Raw genomic sequence first — 25,750 nt, forward strand, 5'->3', positions numbered from 1 at the left:
CAGCTATGGCTTGTTCTGCCTCTAGCAGCTGTTGTTTCCTCAACTCATTCCTGACTTACACTGATGCTGCTTCCCACTGCTGAAGTGCTCTTACTTGTCCTGCAGCATCATGCATTGTTTTCCACAAGAAGCAGCAACTGTTCCCTACTTTTCACTAGAACATGGATTAATTCTCAGAACACCACCACCTTTGCCTGTTGAAGATACCACCTCAAAACCCACCTCAGGCTTCATCTGCAAGCTGAGGTCAGCAGCACTGTGCTGAGCACCAGTTACCTCCAAGGCAGAGAACCAAACCCCAGTCCTCTGTCTGCCCAGTCACCTCAGTAGCTTTACTCGTGTTCTGCATGAACTTCACTCACCCTCTCACAGAGCAGCAACACTTTGCAGTCAATCAACAGTGTTTGCTAAGGGGTTACCAGGATGCAGCCAGCTTTCTGTCAGCCATTTATTACATGCGGTCTCCAGCTGTACAAATTGCAGTTTTAGCATCTTCAACAGTCCAAAGCCTGTCCCAGGACACCCAGAAAGATGGGGAACAACGCACAGGTGATGAGTATTGCACCTGCAGTGTTTACATACACAGTAAACCTCATAGTTAAGTAGTTCAGTGAAGTTGGCTGGAAAGGAATTAAATCTGGCACAGGTTTAAGTCACAGGAGGTCCAAGAGAAGTGGCTCAACCTGTCAGTGTCTTGTATGTGCTGAGCAGCCCCAGGAAGTGCACTCCTTGCTGCAGCCCTCCCCTGCTTCAGCCCTCCTGAAGCAGGTCATGACTGCTGGGAGCCAGCTCATGCAGGTAGTGGTGTGGAAGAAACTGGGCTGGTGTAGCGCATGCTGTGTTTAAGTCACCAAACAGGACGCGCTCCAGCTTGATCCAATGAGGACAGCGTCCTCTTGCGAAGCAGGTCCTGTAGGGGAAAGCTCTGAAGTGCTCAGCAGTGCTGCAGCACCTCTCAAACACTGTCCCCTCAGTCACTTCAGTTCTCACAGAAGACTCCTGGCATCCAGGCAGAGGCTGCTCCCAGTTTTCCAGTGAGGAAGGCAAGGACAGCTACTCACGGTCACTGTCACTATCGCTGTCACTGTCGCTATCTGGCTCGATGCTCTCCAATGTCTTCCTGCATGTGTAAAACAGTTCAGTGATCAATGACATCTTGTGACTTCTGCTTGAAAGGACAAATGTAAAACACAGGGTAAACCAAACCAAAAAGAACATTATGGGCTGACACCTATTGTCCTCAAAGGACAGGTCTACCCAGCATTTGGTGGAAGTAAACTCCCTTTGGAAAAGCCACTTCAGTTACCTAGAATTGATAGGCCAGCTTCTCAAGGATGCTGAACTTCTGTTTATTCATTCCCTTGGACCAGACCACTGGCTCCGTGCTGTGGTCCCTCAAGGCTAAACCCAGCAACTGAGCTTGGCTGCAGCAGCTTGCTGCAGTGATGAACAGTGATGCCTGGTGAGATGGACTGAAGAGTAACCATGGCCCTCAGAACCTGTGAGCCATGTGCAGGCCCATCCTGTGCCCATTCCCTGCTTTTACTAGCCTGCAATCAGTATCTTTCAGGTGGCCAGACCCAGCTAGGAAAAGGTTCTGGGAAAGAAAGGTGGAAGCAGATGTGAGTGGTGGATAACGCTAACCATTCCTTCTAGGAGGGATGGACAGTATGGAATCAAAAGCAGCAATCATTTTGGGAGTGTGAATCAACCAGAGTCCACACACAAGCCACTTCTGTGCCACCTTTCCACAGGAATTACCCCTCCAACACCCTGCTATACCCCTTCAGCAGAAACACGAAGTACTTAAACTTACTTCTGCTTTTCAGAGAGTTCAAACTCCTTCTCCGTTCTGCTTTTAAGCGTTTGAGATGCAGGAAGGCCAAGGGATGCTGCCAGCTTTACCAGCTTAATCACCTCATCTGGGCTATTGGTTTGTTTAGCACAGTCCCAGAACCCATCCAACACCTGATTACTGCAAAAGCAAAGGCAAAGAGTGAGTGTTCACAGGGTCCCAGGTGAGGTGGCCATTAATTTACAGCACCTCCTTTAGAAAGAAGGGAGGTGACAGATCCTCACATCACTCAACCAGCCCAATTCTGCTCCTGCAGGAGTTTCACCTCAGTCTTCACCCTGTACCAACGTGGTGCACTTGGGAACAACTATCCCAGCAGAAAGCTTTTAACCCCAGCTATGATATTCTGTAATAGAAATGCAAGCTCTCAGCCTCTACCTGAAGTCAGAACCTAAAAGTACTTACGTGGGAATCCTATTGATCTGCTGGAAACGCTCCATCATGTTCCTGTTCAAAAGAAACCAAAACAGTCACTAAAAAACCCTCACACACCACAAACCACAGGAAGAGACAGTTACTGGATCTCCTGGATAAGACAAGCCCCAGTTGAGACACATGCAAGCTCAATGTCACGAAACAACTTCCCCACAGATCTGAAACACACCCCATGCTCTGTTTTCACAGATGCGGCATGTGCCAGCTACCAGCACTGATGGCTTTAACACAGAATATCTTAACTCTAACATTAGTGTCAGAGAAAATAGCAAGTGTAGCTGATGGGAAGCTTAAAGTAGGGTGTATTTTTAGAAGGGTCCCTGCCAAACCTTTGTTTCAAATGAAACAGTGCAAAGAGAACATCTGTGTTTAACAGAAAACAGCTCGGAACCTTCAATTGGAAGCTAGCTATTTCAACCAGCATTTCAAGTTGAGAGCAGGCAGGACAGCAAATTCTAGTTCTAAACGTATTCTCTTTATAGGTCTAATTAGGGTTCATTCTAATTAAAGGTTTCATTAAACTCTAATTAATCTCTTGAGCAGTTTCAGAGGGCTCTGGAAGTTATCAAATGGGAAGCTGCAGGCAGTCAGCAGTGCTTAGTGAAGTGATAAACCCCACCTTGCCATAAGCAGCTGCGAGATGCTCTAAGCCAGCTGCTGCATTAACTGCTAACCCATTTCTAAGACAGACAACTGTAACCTGGTGCCACGAATGAACAATAAAGTTAAGGAACCCTCCTCACATTCCCAGCAGGATTTATCCCTTTCTTTTGCCTGCACCGGCATTCCAAGGCAATGGATTTTTGTGATTAAGCCTTGAGTTACAGGGTCAGCAACCAAATGCTCACAGCAGCCTCACACGTACCAAGCATCCTGGGTCCTGCCAGCCCTGGCAAACAGGAGAGCAACGCAGCCAAGCGTGCTGCTCGTCCACTGTAACTGGACCTGCTCCCTCCCGCTCTGCTCGTGCACAGCTTTGATGTCTTCAGCACACTTGGCAAACGCCTGCTGGATCTGTGGAAAGATTATGCCATTAATCCCAAACCCTCTAGAATTCACATCCCCCCTTCACTGCAATTCCTCCTACAGGTTTGTGGTTTAAATGTGTCCATTAACAAAGGTTATTCCTCACAAAAAGATGCTCACTTCTGCCAGCTCCAAGATGGCTTTGCAGGTACCTGAGAGCTCTGCAGTACATAGAAACCTTTAACCCTCCTTAGCTTGAGGAGCCAGTTACTGCAACAACATCTCTGGCAAAAATCCCCGAGTTTGCCAGATGCTTTCACAAGGATGTGTCTGCCTGGGCTGGACTGTTCTTCGAAACCCAGGTACGGATGTGATCCTCTTCTGTGTTAATCAGAGGGTTTTCTGGAGGTTGAAGACAATTCAAAGGGCTTAGCAGGCCTGGATGAGCTCACATAGATCCAGAAATTTGGAAGGGCATATGCACTGGAACTAAGACTAACCAGGAGGATAAATCAGCACTTAAATACAGTCTATATGCTGCAAAAAGAAATGGGGAGAGAGCTGTATTCTTTTCAGAGAGTCTCTTTACTGGTTTTGGATGGAATAGTGGTAATTTTCTTCACAGTAGTCAGTAGGGAGCTGTTTTGGATATATGCTGAAAACAGTGTTGATATACAGGGATGTTTTAGTTACTGCTGAGCAGTGCTTCCAGAGAGTAAAGGCTGGGGGTGCACAAGGAACAGGGAGAGAACACAGCCAGGACAGCTGACCCCAACAGACCCAAGGGATATTCCACTCCATATAGCATCACACTCAGCATATAAAGCTGGAGGAGGAAGAAGGAAGGGAGGGATGTTCATCTTCTTGAGTAACTGTTACATGTGATGGAGCCCTGCTGTCCTGGGGATGGCTGAACTGCCTCCCTGCCCATGAGGAGTGGTGAATGAATCCCTTGTTCTGCTTTCCTTGCTCAGACAGTTTTTGCTCTCCTCATCAAACTGTCTTTATCTCAACCCAGGAGTTTTTGCACTTTACCCTTCTGATTCCCCCCACCATCCCAATAGGGAGGAGGGAACAAGTGGCTGTGTGGTGCTTTGCTGTATATGGGGTTAAACCATGACAGCTTCCTTACCTCATCAGGGTGCTGCTCCCTGCTCATCAAAGACAAGAGCTCTTCCAACAGTTCTGGTCTCCTATTAAACCCCATCTGTTTTATATCTGTTAGAGAAAGGCAATAGTTTGTATGCATGGCTGGTACCTCTGCTCCCAACTCCAGGTATTAATCTCTGTAATGAATGCCATTTTATAAAGCACCTTCTGTGACTGAGCAGGCCCTGTATTAGTTCCCTTTCCTCTCATTATCATGCCCTGAAGGTCCTGTGCACCCAGTACATGAACTAAAAGGATTTCTTCTGCCAGCCTGCAGATTCCTGGGTGCTAGGCTGACTGCTCCCCCTGCTAACAGCCTTCAAGGTGCCCAGCACCCAGCCAGCCCAATGCTGATGATGACCACGGCACAGAACAGGGAAGGTAACAGCACACAGAACACTGTCAATAACATCAAGCAGTTACAGGTCCTAAGTGGGAACATGAACCTGAACTGCTGTGGATAGTGAGACCCATGACTCTCAGTGGTCAGAGACACCTCCACCATTGCCTGCTTCCTCTGAAGACCAAGTGGTGACTTGTATTCTTTTCTATTGTGTGCAATTCTGGTGTCCTCAACATAAAAAGGACATGGAACTGTTGGAACAAGTCCAGAGGAGGCCATGAGGATGATCAGGGGACTGGAGCACCTCCTGTATGAAGATCGGCTGAGAAAGTTGGGGCTGTTCAGCCTGGAGAAGAGAAGGCTGGAGCTCATAGCAGCCTTCCAGTATCTGAAGGGGGCCTATAGGGATGCTGGGGAGGGACTCTTCATTAGGGACTGTAGTGATAGGACAAGGGGTAATGGGTTAAAACTTAAACAGGGGAAGTTTAGATTGGATATAAGGAAGAAGTTCTTTCCTGTTAGGATGGTGAGGCACTGGAATGGGTTGCCCAGGGAGGTTGTGAATGCTCCATCCCTGGCAGTGTTCAAGGCCAGGTTGGACGAGGCCTTGGGTGACATGGTTTAGTGCCAGGTGTCCCTGGCCCTGGCAGGGGAGCTCGAACTTGATGATCTTAAGGTCCTTTCCAACCCTAACTATTCTATGATTCTACAGAGCAAACCAAGTACTGAGACTTGACCCCATCTGCAGAGGGTCCAGATGATAAGAAACCATAAGCTAATCAGTGCTGTAAAATTCTGCTACTTATAAAACTGTATTACACTGATTCTCCCTATAGAAATCCTGTGTTATTCTGCTTATAAATTCTACACTATCATAAAATCCTGTTAAGAAAATAAAGCTTTAATAGTAACTACAAATCAGTGCTGTCATTATTCTGCCCAGGATCCCTAAAGGAACCCGTCTGTCCCCTCTGGGTGACAGTAAGGTACCTTCTCTGTGCTAAAGCCTGTATCTGCATTCTTGTCTCCTCTTCTTAAGGGGCAAAGACCAGGTAAGTAGTTTAAATGAGTTAACCATGGGCTGCTGGTTACGGTGCTGCTCTCTGGTAAGCACTGTCTTCCAAGACACTGACATTTAACTATGACACAGCCACACTGGTAGCCTATGCAGGCCCAAACATGGGCTCTGCCTTTCTCTACCACAATAGCCCCACCACTGCACTAAGGAGTAACATCCCTCATGCCGAAGCACCTGACTGTGGCTATTCTGAGCAGTAGGAAGTCCCCCAACTACCTCCCACTTGGGGATAAAAGCTCCTGACTTTTAGCAGGCAAGCTGCCTCCATAGCCATGTGGTTATCACTAACCTTCCCAGACTGAAGGGATCCTTTCCAAGTAGTTGGCTGCATCCAGTGCTTGAAGGAGTTCCAATATATTTTTAGGACTTGGATAGAAGAGCTGGTGAAGCAAGAGAGTTGTTTCAGTAAGTTGTAACTGTTCCACCTCTCCACACCAAAGCTCTGAAGCTTACCCTAGCACACACTTACTGAGCAGGATGTTTCTTTGTACCATTTCAACACGACATCAATTTGTTCCATCATGCACAACAAGGAGAAGAATTTTGACCTAGAGGAGAGGAGAAATGTTCTAATTCAGTTAGGATTAGCTCAACCAAACCATACAGAAGCACCAGCAAACGATGGTGTTCTGCTCAGATTTGTATGTGGATCAGTGAGACCTCACTGTATCACTGCAATGCTCCATACAGTTAAATAATCATTGCATTTTTATGAGAGAACTTAACACTTACACTAGGCAGTTGAAGAATTAACCAGAAGTTAAAGCACTGCATTTAAAATCTCAAAAGAATGCAATCTCCCTGCCTGATGCCAGGTTTGAAGTACCTGAATCTATGTCAAATACAGCCTCTAGTTAAGAGCCACTTGAAGAAGCGAATCAAATTAACCCTGTTACTTGTACAGGTTCACAATGCACACCTGGGACCCTGACCCAATGCACTGACTAGGAAAAATATCCTACACCAAGAAATTAAATTTCCCTTGGTTTATCTGAAGGCTAAATAAGGTGCAATTGTCTGAATCATCCACCTCTAAAACTGCATCTTGCTTTGATGATAGTTTTCACCAATTTCAAGGCCAGGCTGGACACAGGGGCTTGGAGCAAGCTGCTCTAGTGGAAAGGGTCCCTGCCCGTGGCAGGGGTTTGGAACTGGATGAGTTTTAAGGCCCCTTCCAACACAAACCAGGCTGTGATTCTTATAATGATACTATCAATTTACAGGAGCATCTCTGGTTCCAATGCCTTAACAGGTTTCTCTTCAAATCAGTATGCTCCAGGTACTTCCTTATGTTCAGTGACTGCAGCACTTGGTGGAGATACTTTAGATGCCACGATTACAGCATCAAATTGTGGAACTACATGGGAATTTCATGCCTAAATACACTTGCTGTGCTGCAACTTCTCTCAACACCACCATGCAGAGAGCTAGGTCTGACCTGTATGCTGTTTTGGTGTTACCTCCTAAGCTGCCATCTTAAGTGGACAACAGGACTGAAGAAAACACAACTGGCTGGTATACTTGTTGGGTATTAAGCTAAACTGACACTTCAAGACAATTCAATTTGGGCAAGGCCACAAACTGAAGATAAACCCTAAGCTATCACTGTTCTTACGAGGGACCTGATTCCCAAACGGCGCATACAATAATCAGTGATCACCAAAGAACCCTCTGCAATGTTTGAATCCTGGTTTGTATTCAAACTGACACCACTACACGAGACTCTCAATATCAGCTGCACTTCACTCACCAGTAGATATTTAACCGATCCATGCTCAAGAATTTCCAGTTATCTCCCTTCTCCATGGCCTTATTTAACCGATAGGCAAGCTTGATGTCCTTAAGGTCACAGCACTGTAATGAAACAGTTTGATTTTGGTTACAAATCCAATACTTAATAAATCCCTCTGAGACTCACAAAGTATGAAGAGTAAACGAGCTGATGGCAAACATTTCTAACAGGATGAATTCAGTGACTGCCCAGGAATTCTGTTTAAATGAGACAAATGTGTGGCTCTCCCAGTGGGTGAGAGCTTTCTGACCTCAACTGACACTTTTGGGTGCTGAGACTGTCCAACTGCTGCAGTGTCACTGAAAACAGGAGGTAGGGCACAGTGGACAGAGACTTATGTAGCTATCACCAGCAAGAGATGCATCTCACAGGCATGCAGGTTACAAGTGTAGCAGGTATCAAGCAAAGAACTGCAGAATCATGGAGGTAAGTTACAGGGGGTGATGAGCACAGGTGAAAAAGGGAGATACTGAGAGCTGAATCTTGTGTGACAGAGACTGGAAAACTCACAGGCAAGTCTTAGCTGGAGGGCTCAAAGGAATTCTGACTGCAGGGACAAGGCACTTACCACTTGCATTGCAGTGTTAAAAAAGTTGGCTGAAAGGAAGAAAATGGAATGTGTGAGCTTCAAACTTGGAATGACACAAACAGCAGCGCATTAACCCAGCCTCCCACAGGACAGACTAAACATGTTCACTTAGAAAGCTGAATTTGTAGCTCTACTGGGTGAAGACTTATGTAGAGACTGGTGTGGCTTCAGTTTTGCTAGCCAGTGTTGTGAGGCAGCGGTACTGCCATGCTTTTGGAGATGGATTTAAGCAGATGGTCTGTTTGACTTTAGGTTTACAAAAGCTACATCCTCTTGCTTGCTGCAAGACAGCATTATATGCCTAACATACAGGCTACAGAAAAGGCAGCCACATCACTAACCTTCTCCATTTCCTCCAGTGGAAGAGAGCATGTGCTGCTCATGGCAGGTTACCCACCTCTCTAGAACATCCCAGAGCTGCCCCAGAACGTACAACTGCCCCCCCCGAAAATGTCTCTTTCCCATTTCATGACACTTTGGCTTCTGTCAGTGACATTTCAAAGCAGCACAGAGACTGATGTTGCTTGAGGGAGGCAAAGAAAGCTATAGTGGGAGGAAGAACAGAAACTGTCCTGCTCAGTATCCCATTCCTTTTGTGTGGTGAGAGTCTTGGATAGGAAACAATACTACTGGATGCTATCAGAGACTGAAACAATGGCTGGCTGTGGGTATCAAAATGGGGGCAATTTACTTAAAGCCATTAGGTACAATAAACCTCCCTTTCCCTTGCAAGAAGTAACAAATTAACTTAATCCAATCTTCATCAATGCAGACAGCAGGATATATTGTAGTCCCTACCGTCATCAGGGTCCTCGGCAGTGAAGCTCCTCTTTTCAACATCATCTAGCACCTCAGAGATGATACCTGACGGATGAAGTTCAACTGCGGGACAAAAGAGACAAGAACATCACATCTCAGTTGTGCCAGACACTTCATTAATGAAGAGCATCAGCCTGCAAATGCAATATGGAAATAGAAACAAGCAATATCTTTTCAAACAAGTGTCATGATTCTCATGGTGCTCCACATTAGCTCCAAAGTTTGCTCTACTATTCCTAGATTTCCACAGCATAATAAGGCATCAAAGCATATGTGTTGTAGTCAGATCCAGCCTCCTCAGAGACCAAGAAACATCTGTAGCTTTAGCAATTTGTGGCCACAAAAGGAAACAGGCTCTTTCCAGGGCTAAAGCTAAACAGAAGGACTCTTCCCTCCCTATAAGGTTATAAAATCATTGAATCATAGAATAGTTCAGGTTGGAAAGGACCTTCAAAGTTCATCTAGTTCAAACCCCCTCCCATGAGCAGCATTATGACCCTCTATAGCTTCTTCTTCACCCAAGTAGAATCAGACTGCACGGGTAACACTGGGATTGCACATACATGAAGTTGTTTTTTCACCTATAAATCAACTGCCTTCACCCATCACATTTGGAAAGCATTTAAAGCAGATGTTTAACAGGACATGTTCATGAACTAGTTGACAACGCACGTACCGCCTCTATAAAACATGAAGAGAAGATGCTCGTACGTCGCAAGGCTAGGCTCTGGAAAGCAAAAACACTGAAGTTACTTCAACATTCTTGGCTAAGCTTTATGCCTAAGCAGCATGCATAAATTTACTGTAATTTCTACGGTACTACAATAAGGACCCAGCTGATGAAGAGCCTATGGGCCAGAACACACCTTAAGTAGCTAGAAGTAAAAATGTCATCATAAGCATGCTCCTAACCACAGCACCAAAATGCTTCATTATTTGACCTAAGGGGCTAAGTGCACCCACTCTATTGTAATTACTAATCAACAAGGACTGAAGATGATGATTCAGTCTGAAATCCACAGGCCCTGGCTTGCTGAGTGGCCACAGCTTAGTACTTATCTTTATTTCTCAGTTCTCTTGCACAAGGAAATGCTTGTGAAGTTGAGGCACAGGGAGAAATGCTTTTTCCACACTTCCTCCCTGCAACCAGGAATCACTGTAACTCTTTTATCAGCTATTCTGGAGGTGGCATTGGAATATAATAACCATCCTGGTTCTCTTACCTATATCAAGTGCTTCCATTTCCTTTATTACCAATAACGACATACTTCTGCCTACACCACCACATCTTCTCAGGGTCTTCAGTACAGCATTAAAAGTTAGCAGATTTGGTTGCACTTCCTGTTGAGCCATGTGATTCAGGAAGTCCTTAAAGAAGAATCCCCAAATCCTTAGTGTTTTGCATTCTACAGATCACAGTTCAGGTGTCACATAGGTATACATGCATTTCCTCAAGTTAATCCTTCTCACTCCCTTCAAGTGAGTGACTCCACTTGATCACTTATTAAGGAAATACCATCTAATTTTTAATTAATTTAATCAAAAATCAAGACTATAAAATTAAATCAGACCAGACCTTGGAGATTTGTGTCTCATCAAGGAAATTCCTAAACTTACAAACTATTTTTCCTTACTGATGTTATGTCATTAAAACTGGAGCCTCTCATGTTACCCCTCAGAATTCCATTTCCATCCCAACCAGTATGAATTACAGTTCCAAGAGGTTTTATCTAACATGGTTTGTTTGGTTTTATTTTCCAGCATGATTTCTCTATTGCTTTCTGTCCAGGCAGTTCTTGAACCAGGTTATGTTCCACAAGGCAAACCATTCTGCAAGGGCAAGGTTGGATTTTGTACATTTTCTACTCCTCAATAGCTAGCTCCTATGTTAAAACCATTGGACTTCATTTGCAGCAGATATTAGTATCTTTGTACAAAGCTCTTGTTTGTAGTATTCTAACAACTGCAAAATTCTACTGATACAGCAGACCCAGTCCCTACACTCTTACCCCTTTCCCACCTCTTTTGCTTGGCTTACCTTGGCTAACTCCCATCTTTCCAAGAACCTATCCTTCAGATGTGGGACTGCTGAAATCAGTGCGTTGAAGGTGTGCACATCAGCTGGGAAGTGTAAGATGATTCATTTTACAATTCATTGACAATTATATTCTACAGAGAACAATTGGTGCTGACACGGCTCAGTTTTTGGCAAAGTCTCATGCAAACCTGGTTCCAGAGAGCCAGCCACATGCCAGCTGCACTGGAACAAACAGCTTGCATTCAGCTCCCATAATCCAGCTGAGGTCCGTACCCCTGCGCCAATCATCACTGCCATGAAGCAAACATTCCTGTACCCTCCAATGGGTTCCTGTTACTTAGAAGACTACAGAGTAAACCAAAGAGACACTTACCCTTGTGTCTTTCATTCAGCAAGTCTATGTACATGTCATAAGCTTTAACAAAGGCCCCATGCTGCAAAAAACCCAACAAAAATAGTCTCTGTGACTGTGTGAGATTGCACAAGCTGAAAAAAGCCCTCCCACCAGTGAAGTATAACTTTACCTTCACCATCCCACGGATCATTGTGCAATAGGAGTATGCATTCCTCTCTGGCATTATCTTGAATATCCTTTCAGCATTGTTGTTCTCCCTAGAATCAATGAACAAGCTGAATGCTAAAGAATTCAACAGAAGATACCTTTTGGAAAAGGATTCAGCATGCAGAACAGTAATGGGCTGTATACCCAAGGGCTCACATTCAAATATATTACTTGTGATACTTCGAGCTATTCTACAATCACTTATTCAATCTCCATCAATACTTTAAAAGGTTAGAGATGTATATAGCAAGTAGTATCTGCAAGTTTGGGCTGCCAAACTGTCTTGGAAGTCTGTTTAAAACAATGCATGTGCACAAACCATTGAATATGGGAATACTGGCATTATTTTCTATACCTCCATCTAGGGCCAGATGACTGTAAACCTCTTCGGAATTGTCTCTTTGGAGCCTGCTGTTCTGAAGCATTCACCTGCAGAGATTTTGGCAGAAATAAGTTTCTCAGAGGTCAAAGTTACGATTCAACATCAAATGCCGTGATTTGGGAACACCACAGATGTTAAGCAGCAATTTCTATGCTGCTAAAGGTTCGTTTTACTGGGTTATATTGAAATAATTTATATTATAATGCTCAGGAAGCAATAACTAGATTGATATTTACGTTATTAAACATACTAAAAGGTAAATTGTAAGTATTTGTGGAGTTGGTAGGAATCACTAGACTATAGCAAATACTCTGCAACACTCTTTCTTCCTCAACAGTCTTCCCAGGGATGTACTGTGCAATAATACATCTACTACGGTACCCTGTGACTTGATGCTTTTAAGACTACACCAGGAGCCCTAAACTTCACTGAAACCTAGTAAATATGGTTCAGACTGGAAGAAAATTAACTTGTGATCTGCACTAGAGGTCTTCTTTGCAGGCAACTATAAAAACAAGTTCAGCAGGACTAAGCCAAGACAGGGTTCCAGTTACTAAGTTCAGCTTTATGGAAACTACTTTTGCTACTAGGTCAAACACTGGACTTTTAAAATTGTATCTCTTGAGAATGTTGAGTGCATCTGATCCACCCCATCTCCCAGACAGGTAATCACAGCACAAAAATCTTGACATCACCTTGATACACTCCCATTATGTATGAAAGAAATAAAGAACTAGAGATCAACAAGTTTTTTATACCGCTGGTTCTTCCAAATCCTCTTTTACTTCTTCCTTTTTTGCTTCCTCCTCTTTTTCCTGTGTAGATTCCCCATCTCCATAGAAGCATAACAAATCTAAAAGGCTGTTTGTGGTCTCCAGAGATACAGGAGTACCTGTAGAAAATGAGGAGCAAACAGTCACAGAGAAAGTAAAGAAAAAACCATTCTACAGCTGTATCAGAAAACTTCTGAACACCCAGTTACACCACTTTGCTCTCTTTCAACACAAAGGCACTGCCTAGCAAGTGTGACATCAGTTCTTCTGCAAACCCATTCACAGCAGAAGGTAACACTGAACTACAGTATCTGAAAAGAGTAGTTTTCCTGACCAAGCGGGAGAGGGAAGTGGCAGCTGAAACTGTGAAGCAGGATATATCCAACAGAGCATCTGAAATTACCAGTGCTTTTCAGAACTACTCCTAGGATACACCCTGCTGTGAAAAACACTTTGTGTGTTCCAGTATCCTATGAAACAGATTTAAAACCAACCAAAACAAAGAATATTTGATTGAATCGTCTCCTTTCCACCTTTTAGTGGATATGAGGTCTCCTTCCTAGTAAGCTTTCCTCCTTCAGAGGCTTGTGGCAGTTACAGTTTTCTATCACTTTCTTCTCATTGACCGTAACAGGGATAGGGTCTAAATTAAGTAAGAACTAAGGAAGACTCATTTACTGAAGGCAGATCCACAGAAGGAACACTCAGGTGGTATGCTGCACCAGTCCAGCATAGCAGCAAAGTGCTCAGCACAGATGCAGCTTACACCAACCAACAGGCTACTGCAAAAGGGCACCTGAAGGCTGAAAGATATCACTTAATCACAGAACAGGCCCTTCTCTGAATGATACCACTCAATCACATAACAGGCCCTGCTCTGCTATATCACAGTTCTTTTACTTTGGAAGAGAAGGATGAAACTCCACACCATATCATCTGTTTCTTGATCAGAAATCAATTGTTCTCCCTATCATCAAAATGACATATCAGACATGAAGCAGATAAGGAGGGCCCACTGATTCTGGAGAAGCACTTCACCAGAAGAGTTGGTTGTGAGTGGCAGCAATGTAATCATAAGACTGTCTCCATAGCCTGCACCAGCTACTAAGGTGTTTTTGGTACAACTGAAGTAGAACTCCACACAGAATCTGGCAGTTGAACACATACCTGCTTGTACAAGCTGATCAAACAGGTCCACAGATTCCTTCACCCTTCTGAGGTGGACACGCTCTTTTAGAGCTTCCTCACTCACTCCTTCAATCTGGGGAGTCAGAATCTCAGGCATAAAGCACTGAAAGCAAAGAGTGCAAGTTAGACACGAGCTCAAACCTTTTCTAAATCACTGCTAAAATAATTAATCAAATATAGAACCACAGAGTGGTTTAGGATGGAAAGACATTAGAGATCATCTAGTTCCAACCCCCTGCCATGGACAGGGACACCCTCCACTGCCCTGGTTGCTCAAAGGCCTTACTCCTGCTCAATACCCTTACTCTTCACCCACTGCTTTGATAGTCTCTCAACCCTCCCAGCCGAACAACAGTAGTCCTTTTTGGTGATGAAAGAGCACACACACCCTGATCTCTCACCTTCATGCTAGTAAGTCAACATAAAATCACAGAATGGTTTGGGCTGGAAAGGTCCTTAAGATCACCCAGTTCCAACTCCCTGCCATAGGCAGGGACACCTCACACTAGACCATGTTGCCCACGGCTCTGTTCATCCTGGCCTTGAACACTGCCAGGGATGGAGCATTTACCACTTCTCTGGGCAATCTGTGCCAGTGCCTCACCACCCTCACAGTAAATAACTTCTTTCTTATACCTAACCTGGACTTCCCCTGTTTTAAGTTTGAACCCACCACCCCTTGTCCTATTGCTACATTCCCTGATGAAGAGTCCCTCTCTGGCAGCCTCAAAGGTCCCCTTCAGGTACTGGAAGGCTGCTCTGAGGTCTCCATGCAGCTTCTCTAAGCATCTAAACATTTCTTTTCTTACGTTTATCTAAAGAACCTGATATGAGATTGAATTCCTAAGGAAAAACAATTCATTTCAGAAACATAATGGAAATACAGTAATGCCATCACAGCTGTCTGCAAAACAGCTGACAAAATAATCCTTTTATCTTAGTTCTGGACCAGACAGTTGATTTCAGTACCTGACAAAGCACAGACACAATGAAAATCAAAATCAAAATGCTTACTGTTACATCAGGATGTACAGAAATCTTGTCAAAATACTGAGGAAACTGATTAATAATGAATTTTGCAGCATTTTTCCCAGACTCCTGCGACAATGCAAATAGCCGCTGCACAGGAATGAGAGAGAACAAGAGGAAGAAATATATCATTAAAACATCTTCCATAACACTTGAGCATTCTGACAGAATCAAAACTGAATTCCTGTTTCATTTTCAACTCTTAGTAAAAACATAGGCACAAGACAATGCTCCAGAGAAACATTCTGGTATTTATGCCAATATAAGAATGTCTGTTCTTTAATGAGACTGTCATTTCCTTCCTTCTTACTTAGTCAAGAACAGAGCTCTGTACCAGGCATGTGAAACGCTGCACTACTGCCCCAAGCTGAAAAGCTCTCCTTTCAGAGTTATGGCACTTGGACATTTCTCTCCCTGGCTTTCATTTCCAAGAGCATAACCTGATTCCCATTTACCTCTTTTCCTCAAGTCTTAAAGCCCATTTCTTTTCAAACTCTTCACATTTGATTGCCTTCTGCCTTCTCAATGGCTTTGCCTCTGATATGCAGAACTGAAGCCCTCTGGTAGCCACATCACTGATTTGCAATGATGTATCTCAGCTCCCAGTTTTCTCTCACTACACTTAAATTAACATCAAACACAGCAATCCCTTCTTGCCCTCATTTCCAGTTCTGCTTTCTCCCACCTCAGGTTCATGCTCTTTAATCTTAGGCAAAGGTACCGTTAAAGGAAGACTCTTCCCCTTTTTCCTCTCTATTATCATCTGAACACTTCTATTTGCATAAGCCTAAGTTAACAAATAGCTGTTCTGTGATACAACTAAAATTCCAAGGACTTGGCCAGGAGAGTAAACTAGTACCATGTAGTCTGTGTAGTAACACACAAACACACACACAAAGTGATCTTGTGTGTTTTAAGTCATGCATTTAACTGTAAGCACAAAATCTCAGCACTTGGAACACCACAAATTCATACTCTGTAAACACAGTTTTAATGCCTCACCTACAGAATTACTGTTTTCAGAACATGGAGAAACAGAACTCAGCAAGTAAGCCACTAACCTGCAGGAACGGTAACAGAGCTATGTCAACTGGAAGGTCCCTGAATAGGCAGGAAGAGAGCATTTTGTGTGTACAGGGTGGATTTCTCTAGCATGCAGAGAAATGCTCCTGTCATTATGCATTCACAAATACACGGAGGAGAAAAGAAATCTGACGGCTTTTCTTTTGTAACTGCTGAAGCCCAAGGGGGATGCTAGCAAAGATATGAAAGGAAATACTTACAAAATTGGCTGCATTTTTTGGCATAAGGTAAGGGTCATCTGGAAACATATAATGAGCAGCAGTAGGATCCTGTAGAAAGTAAAACCCAAGGATTGAAATGTTCAGTTATGTACACATTGACACTGTAGGTATATCATACTGCCTCATGGAATTCAGGACATAATCACCACCTGATGCCTACTTTACAAAAGTTCTCTAGTTCAAAAGGGTTTAGCCTGTTTAGAAAGAGCCTAAAAACCATCACCATTATATATATACACAGAGGCTAACATAGTGACAGCAGAAGGGTCCTTACTGTAACATAGCAAGCAGCAAACACCCTGCGAAGCAAGTAGAAACCCAACTGTAACAGTCCTGGGGGAGCTGAGGGAATTTGCAGGATTAGATTAAACTTCCAGGATCCAAGCCAAACAGGATGGCATCACAGAATTTATACATGTTGACTAGACACTCACTGCTCTTTGCAAGGCTTGCTTTCTGGACTGAGACTGGGAAGAGGCAATCTGGGTTGGCAAGCCGAACAGGTAAAGGAACTTGCTCCTGATGTTAGCAAAAGCCTTATCAAAGTAGTACAGCTTCCACTGGGAGCTGCAGCTCTCTTACCACTAAAATGAGGCTTTAAGGACATAGCAAAATGTGTTGAGCAAGTGAAACCCTGTAAAAAAATGGATGTTGAAGTCCCATCTTTCATTTAATGGACAAAGCAGAAGTAAGAGCCCCAGAGTGCAAAGCGATCACTTGAGATGGAAAAATTGACCTGTTTCCATGATCACGGGAACTACTTACCCTTTTCACAGTAGAAGCCAATGTCTGAAGTACTGCCAGTTTATCCCTAGACATAAAGGAGCATCAGTTAATATTCAGCTGCAGACTTTGAATGTTATGCATTACACTGTATGTAGAGCAAGCACAGTATTATACGATTTTCAATTCTGGGAAATAGGTTTCTGCTGCACTTAGAAAATACATTTTGCAAAGGGAGGAAAAACTCAGCTACTAAAACTGTCTCAGTTCTGGAACAACCACAAAAAAGACTTTGAGGAAAACCAGAAAAGCATGTGTGTTTCCTGTTATCGCTCCTGCCCTTATACATGATTAAAAAAAGGGACATTGGGAAGGAACACAGAATTCCCTGGAATGCTCTTCTCAGAGCTCCTCATCTCTAAGAGATGGATACAAGTCCCTCTCCAAGACAAGTCTTGGGAAGAAAAGAAAACCCAACCAACCAAAACTAGATTTTGCAGGACTCCTTAAGACTTTGCTTGTTTATAAAGCAAAGGCAAGGCCAAAGAAAGCATTTAGGTGAAGGTGGTCTTATTTTAGGTTGACATACAGGCACCATTTGGTTATAAACTTAGTTTTTGCTGCAGTCATACAAGTTCGTCTTAAGTGCTTTTGTTCCAGCTTTTGTTCAGCTGCATCATTTCTAAAGTGGATTTATTCAGGCAGCTATCAACAATCAAGTTTATTTTGCTGAAACACACCCACATGTTGACAGTCAAACTAACTTGATTTTACAGATTTCTATCAAATGTGATCTTTTACAAGGAACAAAACTATGCTTAAAAATACAGTCCTTATAACTGTTTTTAAAACAAGGTCAGGAATAGAATGCACTAGGATATTCCCAGAGCTCCCTGTCAGCAGGGAGAGACATTAAATCCAGGAACACAGCAGCTGAATCTTCCTGTTCAGCTTTGGCAGACAGACTACATTTAGCTGTCTAACGATGACCTTCCTCTAGGTCAAGAGAATTCCAGCAGTAAACACTCACCAGGTTTTCCTTCGGGGGAGCACAATTTCTTCTTGTGCAACTATGAAAAACAATATTAAAATTATTATTAGACAAAGAGATGCGCCAAACTATCATGAAAATCAACTTAAGCTGATCCAGCTCAAAGCACTAAGGTTTGAAGCCACAGTTTAATGTAAGCCACAGTTCAATGCAATGGTAGTAGAAAATGCGTCTGAATAGCTCAGTAAAGTGCCCTTTTGAGTTTCTGCTCCAACTGCTCAGTTCCTTTCACCCCCAGACCAATTTTCCCATGCTTTCCCAAAGAGAAATAAAGAAAGACAACAAAACCACAATGAATAAGCTAGAGGTTGTTAGTAAAGCATCTTAGCAAATTCATTCAGAGGAACATGTGGAACCTTCTGATTACAACCCCCAGAACCAGGGCCTGCGGAGGCACTTTTCCCACTGCCTCTGTGGTGATACTTCCACAAGCTGTTAGTGACTGGCAGAAACTTGTTCACACGTGCAGTGTGGCTCTGAGCATCCCAGCTCACTCTGCTCACAAAACTCAAGAGCAGAAATAGGGGAAGGAATACAAAGAAGAAGCAAGATCGTGAAGAAAATTGTCAGGATCAAGGTGGAAAACCCTTTTTTATTTTACAGTTTATTTCATTTCAAAGGGCAACTGGATAGCTCATGGAAGTGGACAACCGGGTTCATGCTCCTGGAGCAGAGAGCTCTTTGGTGGTGAGGGTGATCAAGTTAAGCCAGGAAATAGCTGCACAAGGAAGACACAGGAAAAGAAACCCATGAAGGGGAAAGAGGGCATTCCATTCACATCTTATCTCCAGTCACACTATGTTAAAAAAAACATGCAAGAAACTAGCAATTAAGACATCATACCTTCTGCACTGTCTGCAGCCTTCCCAAGAGCTGTACTGCTAGAAGAACACCTAGAAATGAAGCAGAGTTTCTAGCTATCCCTGAACATCACATAAACTTATGAGGTATGATTTTACGTGTTATATTTTGCCTGCAGAGTACTCAGTGGAATGGCACCTTTTTGCTTGAAGGGTATCTTGAAAGCAGCCTCCCCTCTTCACCTGTTTTTTCATACAATCATAGACCCAACTAGGATGGAAAAGATGATCAAATCCAAGCGTTACCCCAGTACCGCCAAGGCCACCACTAACCCATGTCACTGAGGGCCTCGTCTACACAAGTTTTTTACACACTTGTGCTCCAGGCCCTGTACCAGCTCCACTGCCCTTCTCTGGCCCCCCTCCAGCACCTCAATGTCTCTCCTGTAGTGAGGAACCCAGAGCTGAACACAGGATTCGAGGTGCGGCCTCACCAGTGCCCAGTACAGGTGGGATGATCACTGCCCTGGCCCTGCTGCCACACTGGTGCCGACACAGGTCACGACGCTATTCGCTTCTTGGTTGCCTGAGTACAAGCTACTCACGTTCAGCTCCGTCAATCAGTGAGATTCAGCTCTAGGCAGCATTTAATCGCTCAAAATCACTCCCGGAGCGGCTCCGAGCAGCTGAGCCCACCAAAAGGAGGGAAAAGCCCTGAAGCGGGAGTCCCCCTAAGGCCGCGCCATGACACCAAGCCCACGCCGCCACCAGCCTCAGCCACCACCGCGCATGCGCAGCCTTTCGCGCCTCACCTCCCCTATCTACCACCCCTCCTCCGTTGATGCCCGCACGGTATCCCCACCGCCCTACCCTGCTCTTCCCTCCGCTGCGGGACCCTTACCGGTAGCACTCTCTCCTCCAGCCCACCACGGAACACCGCCGGCTCAGCGATAATACTCGCTGCCAAGAACTACCACCCATCCGCCCGGCCGCCATGCCGGCACTCCCGCACTGCCCTCTGGGAAGCTGGGCGGTACCATTTCCGCAGTGCTGGGGAGAGGCCTCCCCTCCGCGACAGTGGTAGCACCCGGCCTCGCTTGCCCCCGCCCGCCGGGGCCGCGTGGTGCCTTCTGTGGCGTCTGCCTGCAGACAGTGAGGAAGTGTCGGCCGGGGGGACTCGTTTGTTCACCATGAGGCAGCCGAAAGTGGTGCCGTGGCGGCGGCTGGTCGGGCTCTCCTTCGGGATGTACACGGCCGAGGAGATCAGGTGAGGAACACGGCAGGCGCTGCGTTGTCCGCGGTCCTCGCCACCTGGGTGCCGCTGAGGACTACAACTCCCGGCGTGCCGTGCGGCGGAGCGCTGGGAGGCTCAGCGGGCTGAAGGCGCAGGGCCTGCTGGGATGTGTAGTCCGGCTGTGCCCTGGCCTTCTAGGATGGCGGCAAGGGGGGTGTACGGGCTCTGGTGGGGGGCTGAGGAAGCGGGGCTGTGAGGAGACAAGGCGGCCTGTCTGCCTCTCTCAGCAGAGCTCCTCGCTGACAGTGAAGTCGAGGGGAGTGTTTCCACTTAAAATCTTACAATCGTAGAACCATCTAGGCTGGAAAAGACCTTTACGTTCTTGAAGTCCAGCCATCACCCCAGTACTGCCGAGGCCACCGCTAATCCGTGTCACTCAGGGTCTTGTCTGCACGGTTTTTGAACACTTGCAGGGACGGTGACTGCAGCCCTGCCCTGGGCAGCCTGTTCCAATGCCTGAGCACCCTCTGGGGCAGGAATTGTTCCTCAGCTCCATCTAAACCTGCCCTGGTGCAGCTTGAGGCCGTTTCCTCTTGTCCCATCCCTTGTTCCTTGGGAGCAGAGCCCAGCCCCTCCTGGCTCCATCCTCCTGTCAGGCAGTTGTAGGCAGCGATCAGGTCCCCCCCGACCCTTCTCTTCTCCAGACTGAACCCCCCAGGTCCCTCAGCCGTTCCCCATCACACTTGTGCTCCAGGCCCTGCACCAGCTCTGTGCCCTTCTCTGGCCCCACTCCAGCCCCTCAATGTCTCTCTTGTAGTGAGGGGCCCAGAGCTGAGCACAGAATTCGAGGTGCAGCCTCGCCAGTGCCCAGTACAGGAGGACGATCACTTTCCAAATCTGGAAGGAGAAGCAGAAGCACTTCCATGTGCTCACAGAGGCTGTGAGGTGCAGCATAAGCTCACTTCATGATGGCAAAGTCTGTGCTGCTCCTGGGGGGGTCTCCCCTGAGGGGGTGTGTTCACTTCCCCCCATGCTGGCGCCTCAGCACCAGCCCCAGAGCCTGGAGGAGCCCTGTACTGGTAAGACTGGGCTTGTTCCTTGGTGGGCATGCTCCGGGAAACCTGGCCTGGGATCTGATCCGGAGTGTCCTGTTACAGAACAGACCTCACTTGGTTTCAGCAGTGGGAAAATGTTCAGGCATTTAATGCCAGTGTAAGTATGGCAGAGCTGGGATTTTTGCTTCAGATGGGGTTTTTGGGCTTTTCTCAGCACGTTGTCTCTTGGAGTTCTAGAGAGCTGTCACCATTTCTTTAGTGGTGGTGCAGTGTCTGTACCTGTATTGTCAAGGACATGCAGCTCCCAACATCAAGGTGTTTTGTTATACCTGTATCACTGCTTGAGAGGATATACAGACAAAATCACTTCTAAAGCATGGCTAAAGGTATAAAAGTATTTGCTGTGGTATGAATGTACTCAGACAATGAAATCAATATACAGAAATTCCCACTGCGTATGTAAAATGCCCTCAAAAAGATGTTTTCATCAATAAAAATCACATAAATACAAAATGTCAAAGCTCGTTGTGTCATTCAAGTGCATATCACATTGCTGCCACTGATTTTTGTTCTTTTCTCCCAACTTCAGGAAGCTGAGTGTAAAACCCATAACAAATCCTCAGTACTTGGACAGTGTCGGGAGTCCAGCTGTTAACGGGCTCTACGACTTGGCTTTGGGACCTCCAGACTCCAGAGAAGTGTGTGCGACTTGCATGCAGAACTTCAGCAACTGCCCTGGTCACTTTGGCCATATAGAGCTGCCCCTGACTGTCTACAACCCCCTGTTTTTTGATGTATGTATGCTGGGGATGGGCAGACTGCACATTTCACTGAAGTGCTTCATGTGGGTGTTTTTTCAAAGGGTCATCTTGTAAATATGAAAGGATTCTTGGCTGTAAGGATAGGATTTGTCTTATTTTGAAGGGCCATGAAGATGCTCAGGGCTGGAGGAGCTCTCCTATAAGGACAGGTTGAAAAAGCTGGGCTGGTTCAGCCTGGAGAAGAGAAGGCTCCCTAAAGGGAGACCTTAGGGCAGCTCCAGTGCCTAAAGGGGCTGCAGGAAACCTGGAGAGGGGCTTGGGACAAGGGCCTGTAGGGGCAGAACAAGGGGAATGGCTTGAACCTGCCAGAGGGGAGACTGAGCTGAGCTCTTAGGCAGAAGCTCTTCCCTGTGAGGGTGCTGAGGCGCTGGCACAGGGTGCCCAGAGAAGCTGTGGCTGCCCCATCCCTGGCAGTGTTCAAGGGCAGGTTGGACACAGGGGCTTGGAGCAAGCTGCTCTAGGGGAAGGTGTCCCTGCCCATGGCAGGGGTTGGAACTGGATGAGCTTTAATTTCCCTTTCAGCCCAAACCATTCTGTGATTCTGTGGTCTAATCTGATTGTAGTTTTTAGCTCTTTCTGGAGTTTGAGGAGTGGGGCTATTTGGAGAGGAAGGTTCATCTGGCCTGTAACAGGAAGCTGAGCTGTGATGAATTTCCCTCCTGAGGGGCTGGTCTCCCTGTTCACAGTAGCTGGCTCCTACATAGGCTGCCAGTTGAGACTAACCCCTCACTTTCAGAAGACTGAAGTTAGTACGAGTTTCATCCCACTTCTAGTCTTGTCCCACCTTTGCAGTAAAATACTTGTATTTCACCAAGGAATAAAATCATGTAGGAGTAATTCCAGCCTTCAGTTGTGTGCAGAGCTATGCTGCATAATAAAAATCACTGATCTCCCAGAGCTGGAGGAGAATATGGTTGCATGAAGAATCTTGAGGGGCGCTGATAGTAGAATCATAGAATAGTTAGGGTTGGAAAAGGCCGTAAGATCATCAAGTTCCAACACCCCTGCCATGGGCAGGGACTCCTAACACTAAACCATGTCACCCAAGGCTCTCTCCAACCTGGCCTTGAACACCATCAGGGATGGAGCCTTCACAACTTCCCTGGGCAACCCATTCCAGTGCCTCACCACCCTAACAGTAAAGAACTTCTTCCTTAGATCCAATCTAAACTTCCCCTGTTTAAGTTTTAACCTATTACCCCTTGTGCTATCACTACAGTCCCTAATGAATAGTCCAAGCCCCCTTCAGATACTGGAATGCTGCTATGAGGTCTCCATGCAGCCTTCTCCAGGCTGAACAGCCCCAACTTCCTCAGCCTATCTTCATATGGGAGGTGCTCCAGTTCCCTGATCATCCTCGTGGCCTCCTCTGGACTTGTTCCAACAGATCCATGTCCTTTTTATGTTGAGGACACCAGAACTGTACTAGTGACCAGAACCTTTCATTTCACTAGTGTTGAGTTTTGGGTACCACATTGTCTTTTATAGAGCTAGCACAAACCATTAGATTCTGTAATCACAGTGCTGTGTAAGAGCAGCTTTGGTCCCAGAGTTGCTGTAGATATGAAAGGCTTTTCTTGTATCTGTTATTTAGACAGGCTGCAGATAGTTTGCCTACAGATGATGTTTTGCATATGAATTTGTGTGGTTGTAAGAATTATTTCTTTTCCCTAGTCCAGTTCTTTATGATTAAGTTTAATGAGTCTGGTTTCCCAATTATAGCAGCACCTTCTTTAAATCTAAACAAATCTGCTTGCATACTGTTCAAGCTAGGAAATACACCAGGGTAACGTTTTCCCCCCCTTTTCTTTCCAGAAATTGTACCTCCTCATTCGAGGTTCTTGTTTAAATTGTCACATGTTGACATGTACTCGAGCTGTGGTTCACTTACTGCTGAGTCAGCTGAAGGTTCTGGAGAAAGGGCTGCTTCATGCTGTCCATGATCTTGAAGTCATTCTGAACAGGGCAAGTACTGTGTAATTTCCCATTCCTTTTTAAGGTCCTGTAACTGTAGAGCTATCCCAATTTGTTTTCTTTCTTTTAGTTTTTAGAGCAATGTGTAGATGCAACAGGTTCAGAAATTGAAGAAGAGTTAAATCGCCACGTCCAAGAAATACTACAGACTTATCAAATAAAGGACCAGTGTTCAAATGTAAGTACAGTCAGTGCCTTTCCTGAGATCTTGGGTTTTGTTGTCCTAAAATAGCGATGTGCAAGAAAGTCTGTCTTTGTGTAGACTCCAGATTTTGTCATGGAGTTCTGAACTGTGTTGTACTTAGAGGACTTTTGGAGTGAAATGGCTGAAATTAAGCTTAAAAAGATTTTATTTCCTATTAGTTTAACTATTAGGTTTCTGGAAAGTATGGTTTGTGTAGGGAAATGTTTTTATGGTGTAAATTTCATATAAGAATTATGTGAAACTGCTGTCAGTACATTACCTGTATATGTTGGTAGTTCTCTGTGTGTTGCTCCAGCTGTTTGGAGCACTCTTGCATCCACCAAATCTGCACGATTACTCACACTTTTTCAAGAGAGTTTTGTAATTGACTTTTGATATCCATTTAAATGCAGTTTAATGCACATTGTTAGTTAAAGGAAAATATTAGTGAAGAAGATACTTGAAGTTCTAATATCCTGGAGCATATTTGTTCATAAGCCAAGTTTAATTCCTTAATCACTGGTTTCAGAGCTAACCTTAAGCACTGTGTAAATTATACAGAAGTAATTTTTCTCTATCTTTTATCTTCTTAAATCACATTAGAGAAAAGCTTTAAAATTCATCACTGCCTTGAAAAATAAAGTCTGTTTCTGAAATAAGTTGAAAAAGGAGGATGGTGAGCACTGGGGGGTGTATGTTTCCAGCAAATATGGGAAGGTGATGGAAGTAGAGTAGGGATCAAGGCATGAATTAAATCAGTACAAGAACTTGTGTTCATTGATACTACATCATGTTTGTGTGGATAATGAACGTAACTGTGTGATGTTTTAATGATTTTTTTTCATATCAAATGTCTTCATTTATTATTTCATTATTTTAAAGTTGGGTTTTTTCCTTCTTCTTTATCAGGTCAAAAATGTTTGTGAGTGTAGAAATAAACTAATAGCACAGTTCTGGAAAGCACACATGGATTCAAAGAAATGCCCAAGCTGCAAGTAAGTTTAACTGCATGAGGAAGTAAATAGCTGGTGTAAAGTTAACTATTGTGAACATTTGTATTAACTTTATCCACCTTCCCTGGTTTTCTTGTTTTCCCTTGAAGATCTAGGAGATCACTAGTGCGAAAAGAGCACAACAGCAAGCTGACAGTAGTCTATCCTTCTACAGTGTACCGTAAGTCAGGACAAAAAGACATTACAGATGAGCCAGCAGGTAAAATGTTTGTCTTCTTCTCAAGCATATTTGCACTTACCTTCCTGTATTTAAAATTCCTAGCTATGCACTTGTGACTCCTTTATCAAAAATGGACATAAACCAGGAAGCTCAGCAGAAGGGGAGTACCTGTGTCGTGGTTTAACCCCAGCTGGCAGCTAGGTACCACACAGCCACTCACTCACTCCCTCCAAAGTGGGATGGGGAGGAGAATCACAACAAAGGTAATACCCATAGGTTGAGATAAGAGCAGCTTAGTAATTAAAGTACAATATAATGCTAACACTACTACTACTAAGAATGGAAAGGGAGATAAAAGAGATACAAAACTAAAAACCCTCAACAGACAGCAGTGGTGCACAGCACAACTGCTCACGACCTGCTGACCAATACC

The 25,750-nt window shown here is 44.8% G+C and overlaps 2 protein-coding genes and 1 non-coding gene across 3 annotated transcripts in view; 1 reads left to right on the top strand and 2 right to left on the bottom strand.

Moving 5' to 3' along the window:
• Positions 1–415: 415 nt before the first annotated feature.
• On the bottom strand, positions 416–19,902 carry PTCD3 (pentatricopeptide repeat domain 3). Its single transcript, XM_061359742.1, has 24 exons — positions 19,778–19,902; positions 18,920–18,969; positions 18,056–18,095; positions 17,068–17,113; positions 16,282–16,350; positions 14,984–15,088; positions 13,949–14,072; positions 12,767–12,900; positions 11,982–12,055; positions 11,589–11,676; positions 11,438–11,498; positions 11,065–11,147; positions 10,250–10,394; positions 9,703–9,753; positions 9,006–9,089; positions 8,187–8,215; positions 7,577–7,680; positions 6,296–6,374; positions 6,116–6,206; positions 4,389–4,474; positions 3,156–3,304; positions 2,261–2,302; positions 1,817–1,975; positions 416–1,120 (listed from the first exon to the last, which is right to left on the bottom strand). The coding sequence occupies exons 1-24, from the start codon at positions 19,870–19,872 to the stop codon at positions 1,054–1,056; spliced, it is 2,055 nt and encodes a 684-aa protein (XP_061215726.1). The 5' UTR covers positions 19,873–19,902; the 3' UTR covers positions 416–1,053.
• Positions 11,220–11,361, bottom strand: LOC133215703 (small nucleolar RNA SNORD94). Its single transcript, XR_009726470.1, has one exon. It is a non-coding gene; the product is annotated as a small nucleolar RNA SNORD94 (small nucleolar RNA).
• Positions 19,903–19,924: 22 nt separating the features above from the next.
• Positions 19,925–25,750, top strand: part of POLR1A (RNA polymerase I subunit A) — a 34,270-nt gene continuing 28,444 nt past the window's right edge. The window contains exons 1-6 of the mRNA XM_061359762.1: positions 19,925–20,143; positions 21,755–21,959; positions 23,802–23,951; positions 24,031–24,138; positions 25,054–25,139; positions 25,247–25,356. Of these exons, the coding sequence (XP_061215746.1) occupies positions 20,067–20,143; positions 21,755–21,959; positions 23,802–23,951; positions 24,031–24,138; positions 25,054–25,139; positions 25,247–25,356 (736 nt within the window). The 5' untranslated portion in view covers positions 19,925–20,066. The remainder of the gene's footprint in view (positions 20,144–21,754; positions 21,960–23,801; positions 23,952–24,030; positions 24,139–25,053; positions 25,140–25,246; positions 25,357–25,750) is intronic.

This window comes from Neopsephotus bourkii, unplaced genomic scaffold, assembly GCF_033783945.1.
Source record: "Neopsephotus bourkii isolate Nb327-2 ecotype Australia unplaced genomic scaffold, CSIRO-AGI_Nbou_v1 NB_994, whole genome shotgun sequence".
Taxonomy (NCBI): Eukaryota; Metazoa; Chordata; class Aves; order Psittaciformes; family Psittacidae; genus Neopsephotus; species Neopsephotus bourkii.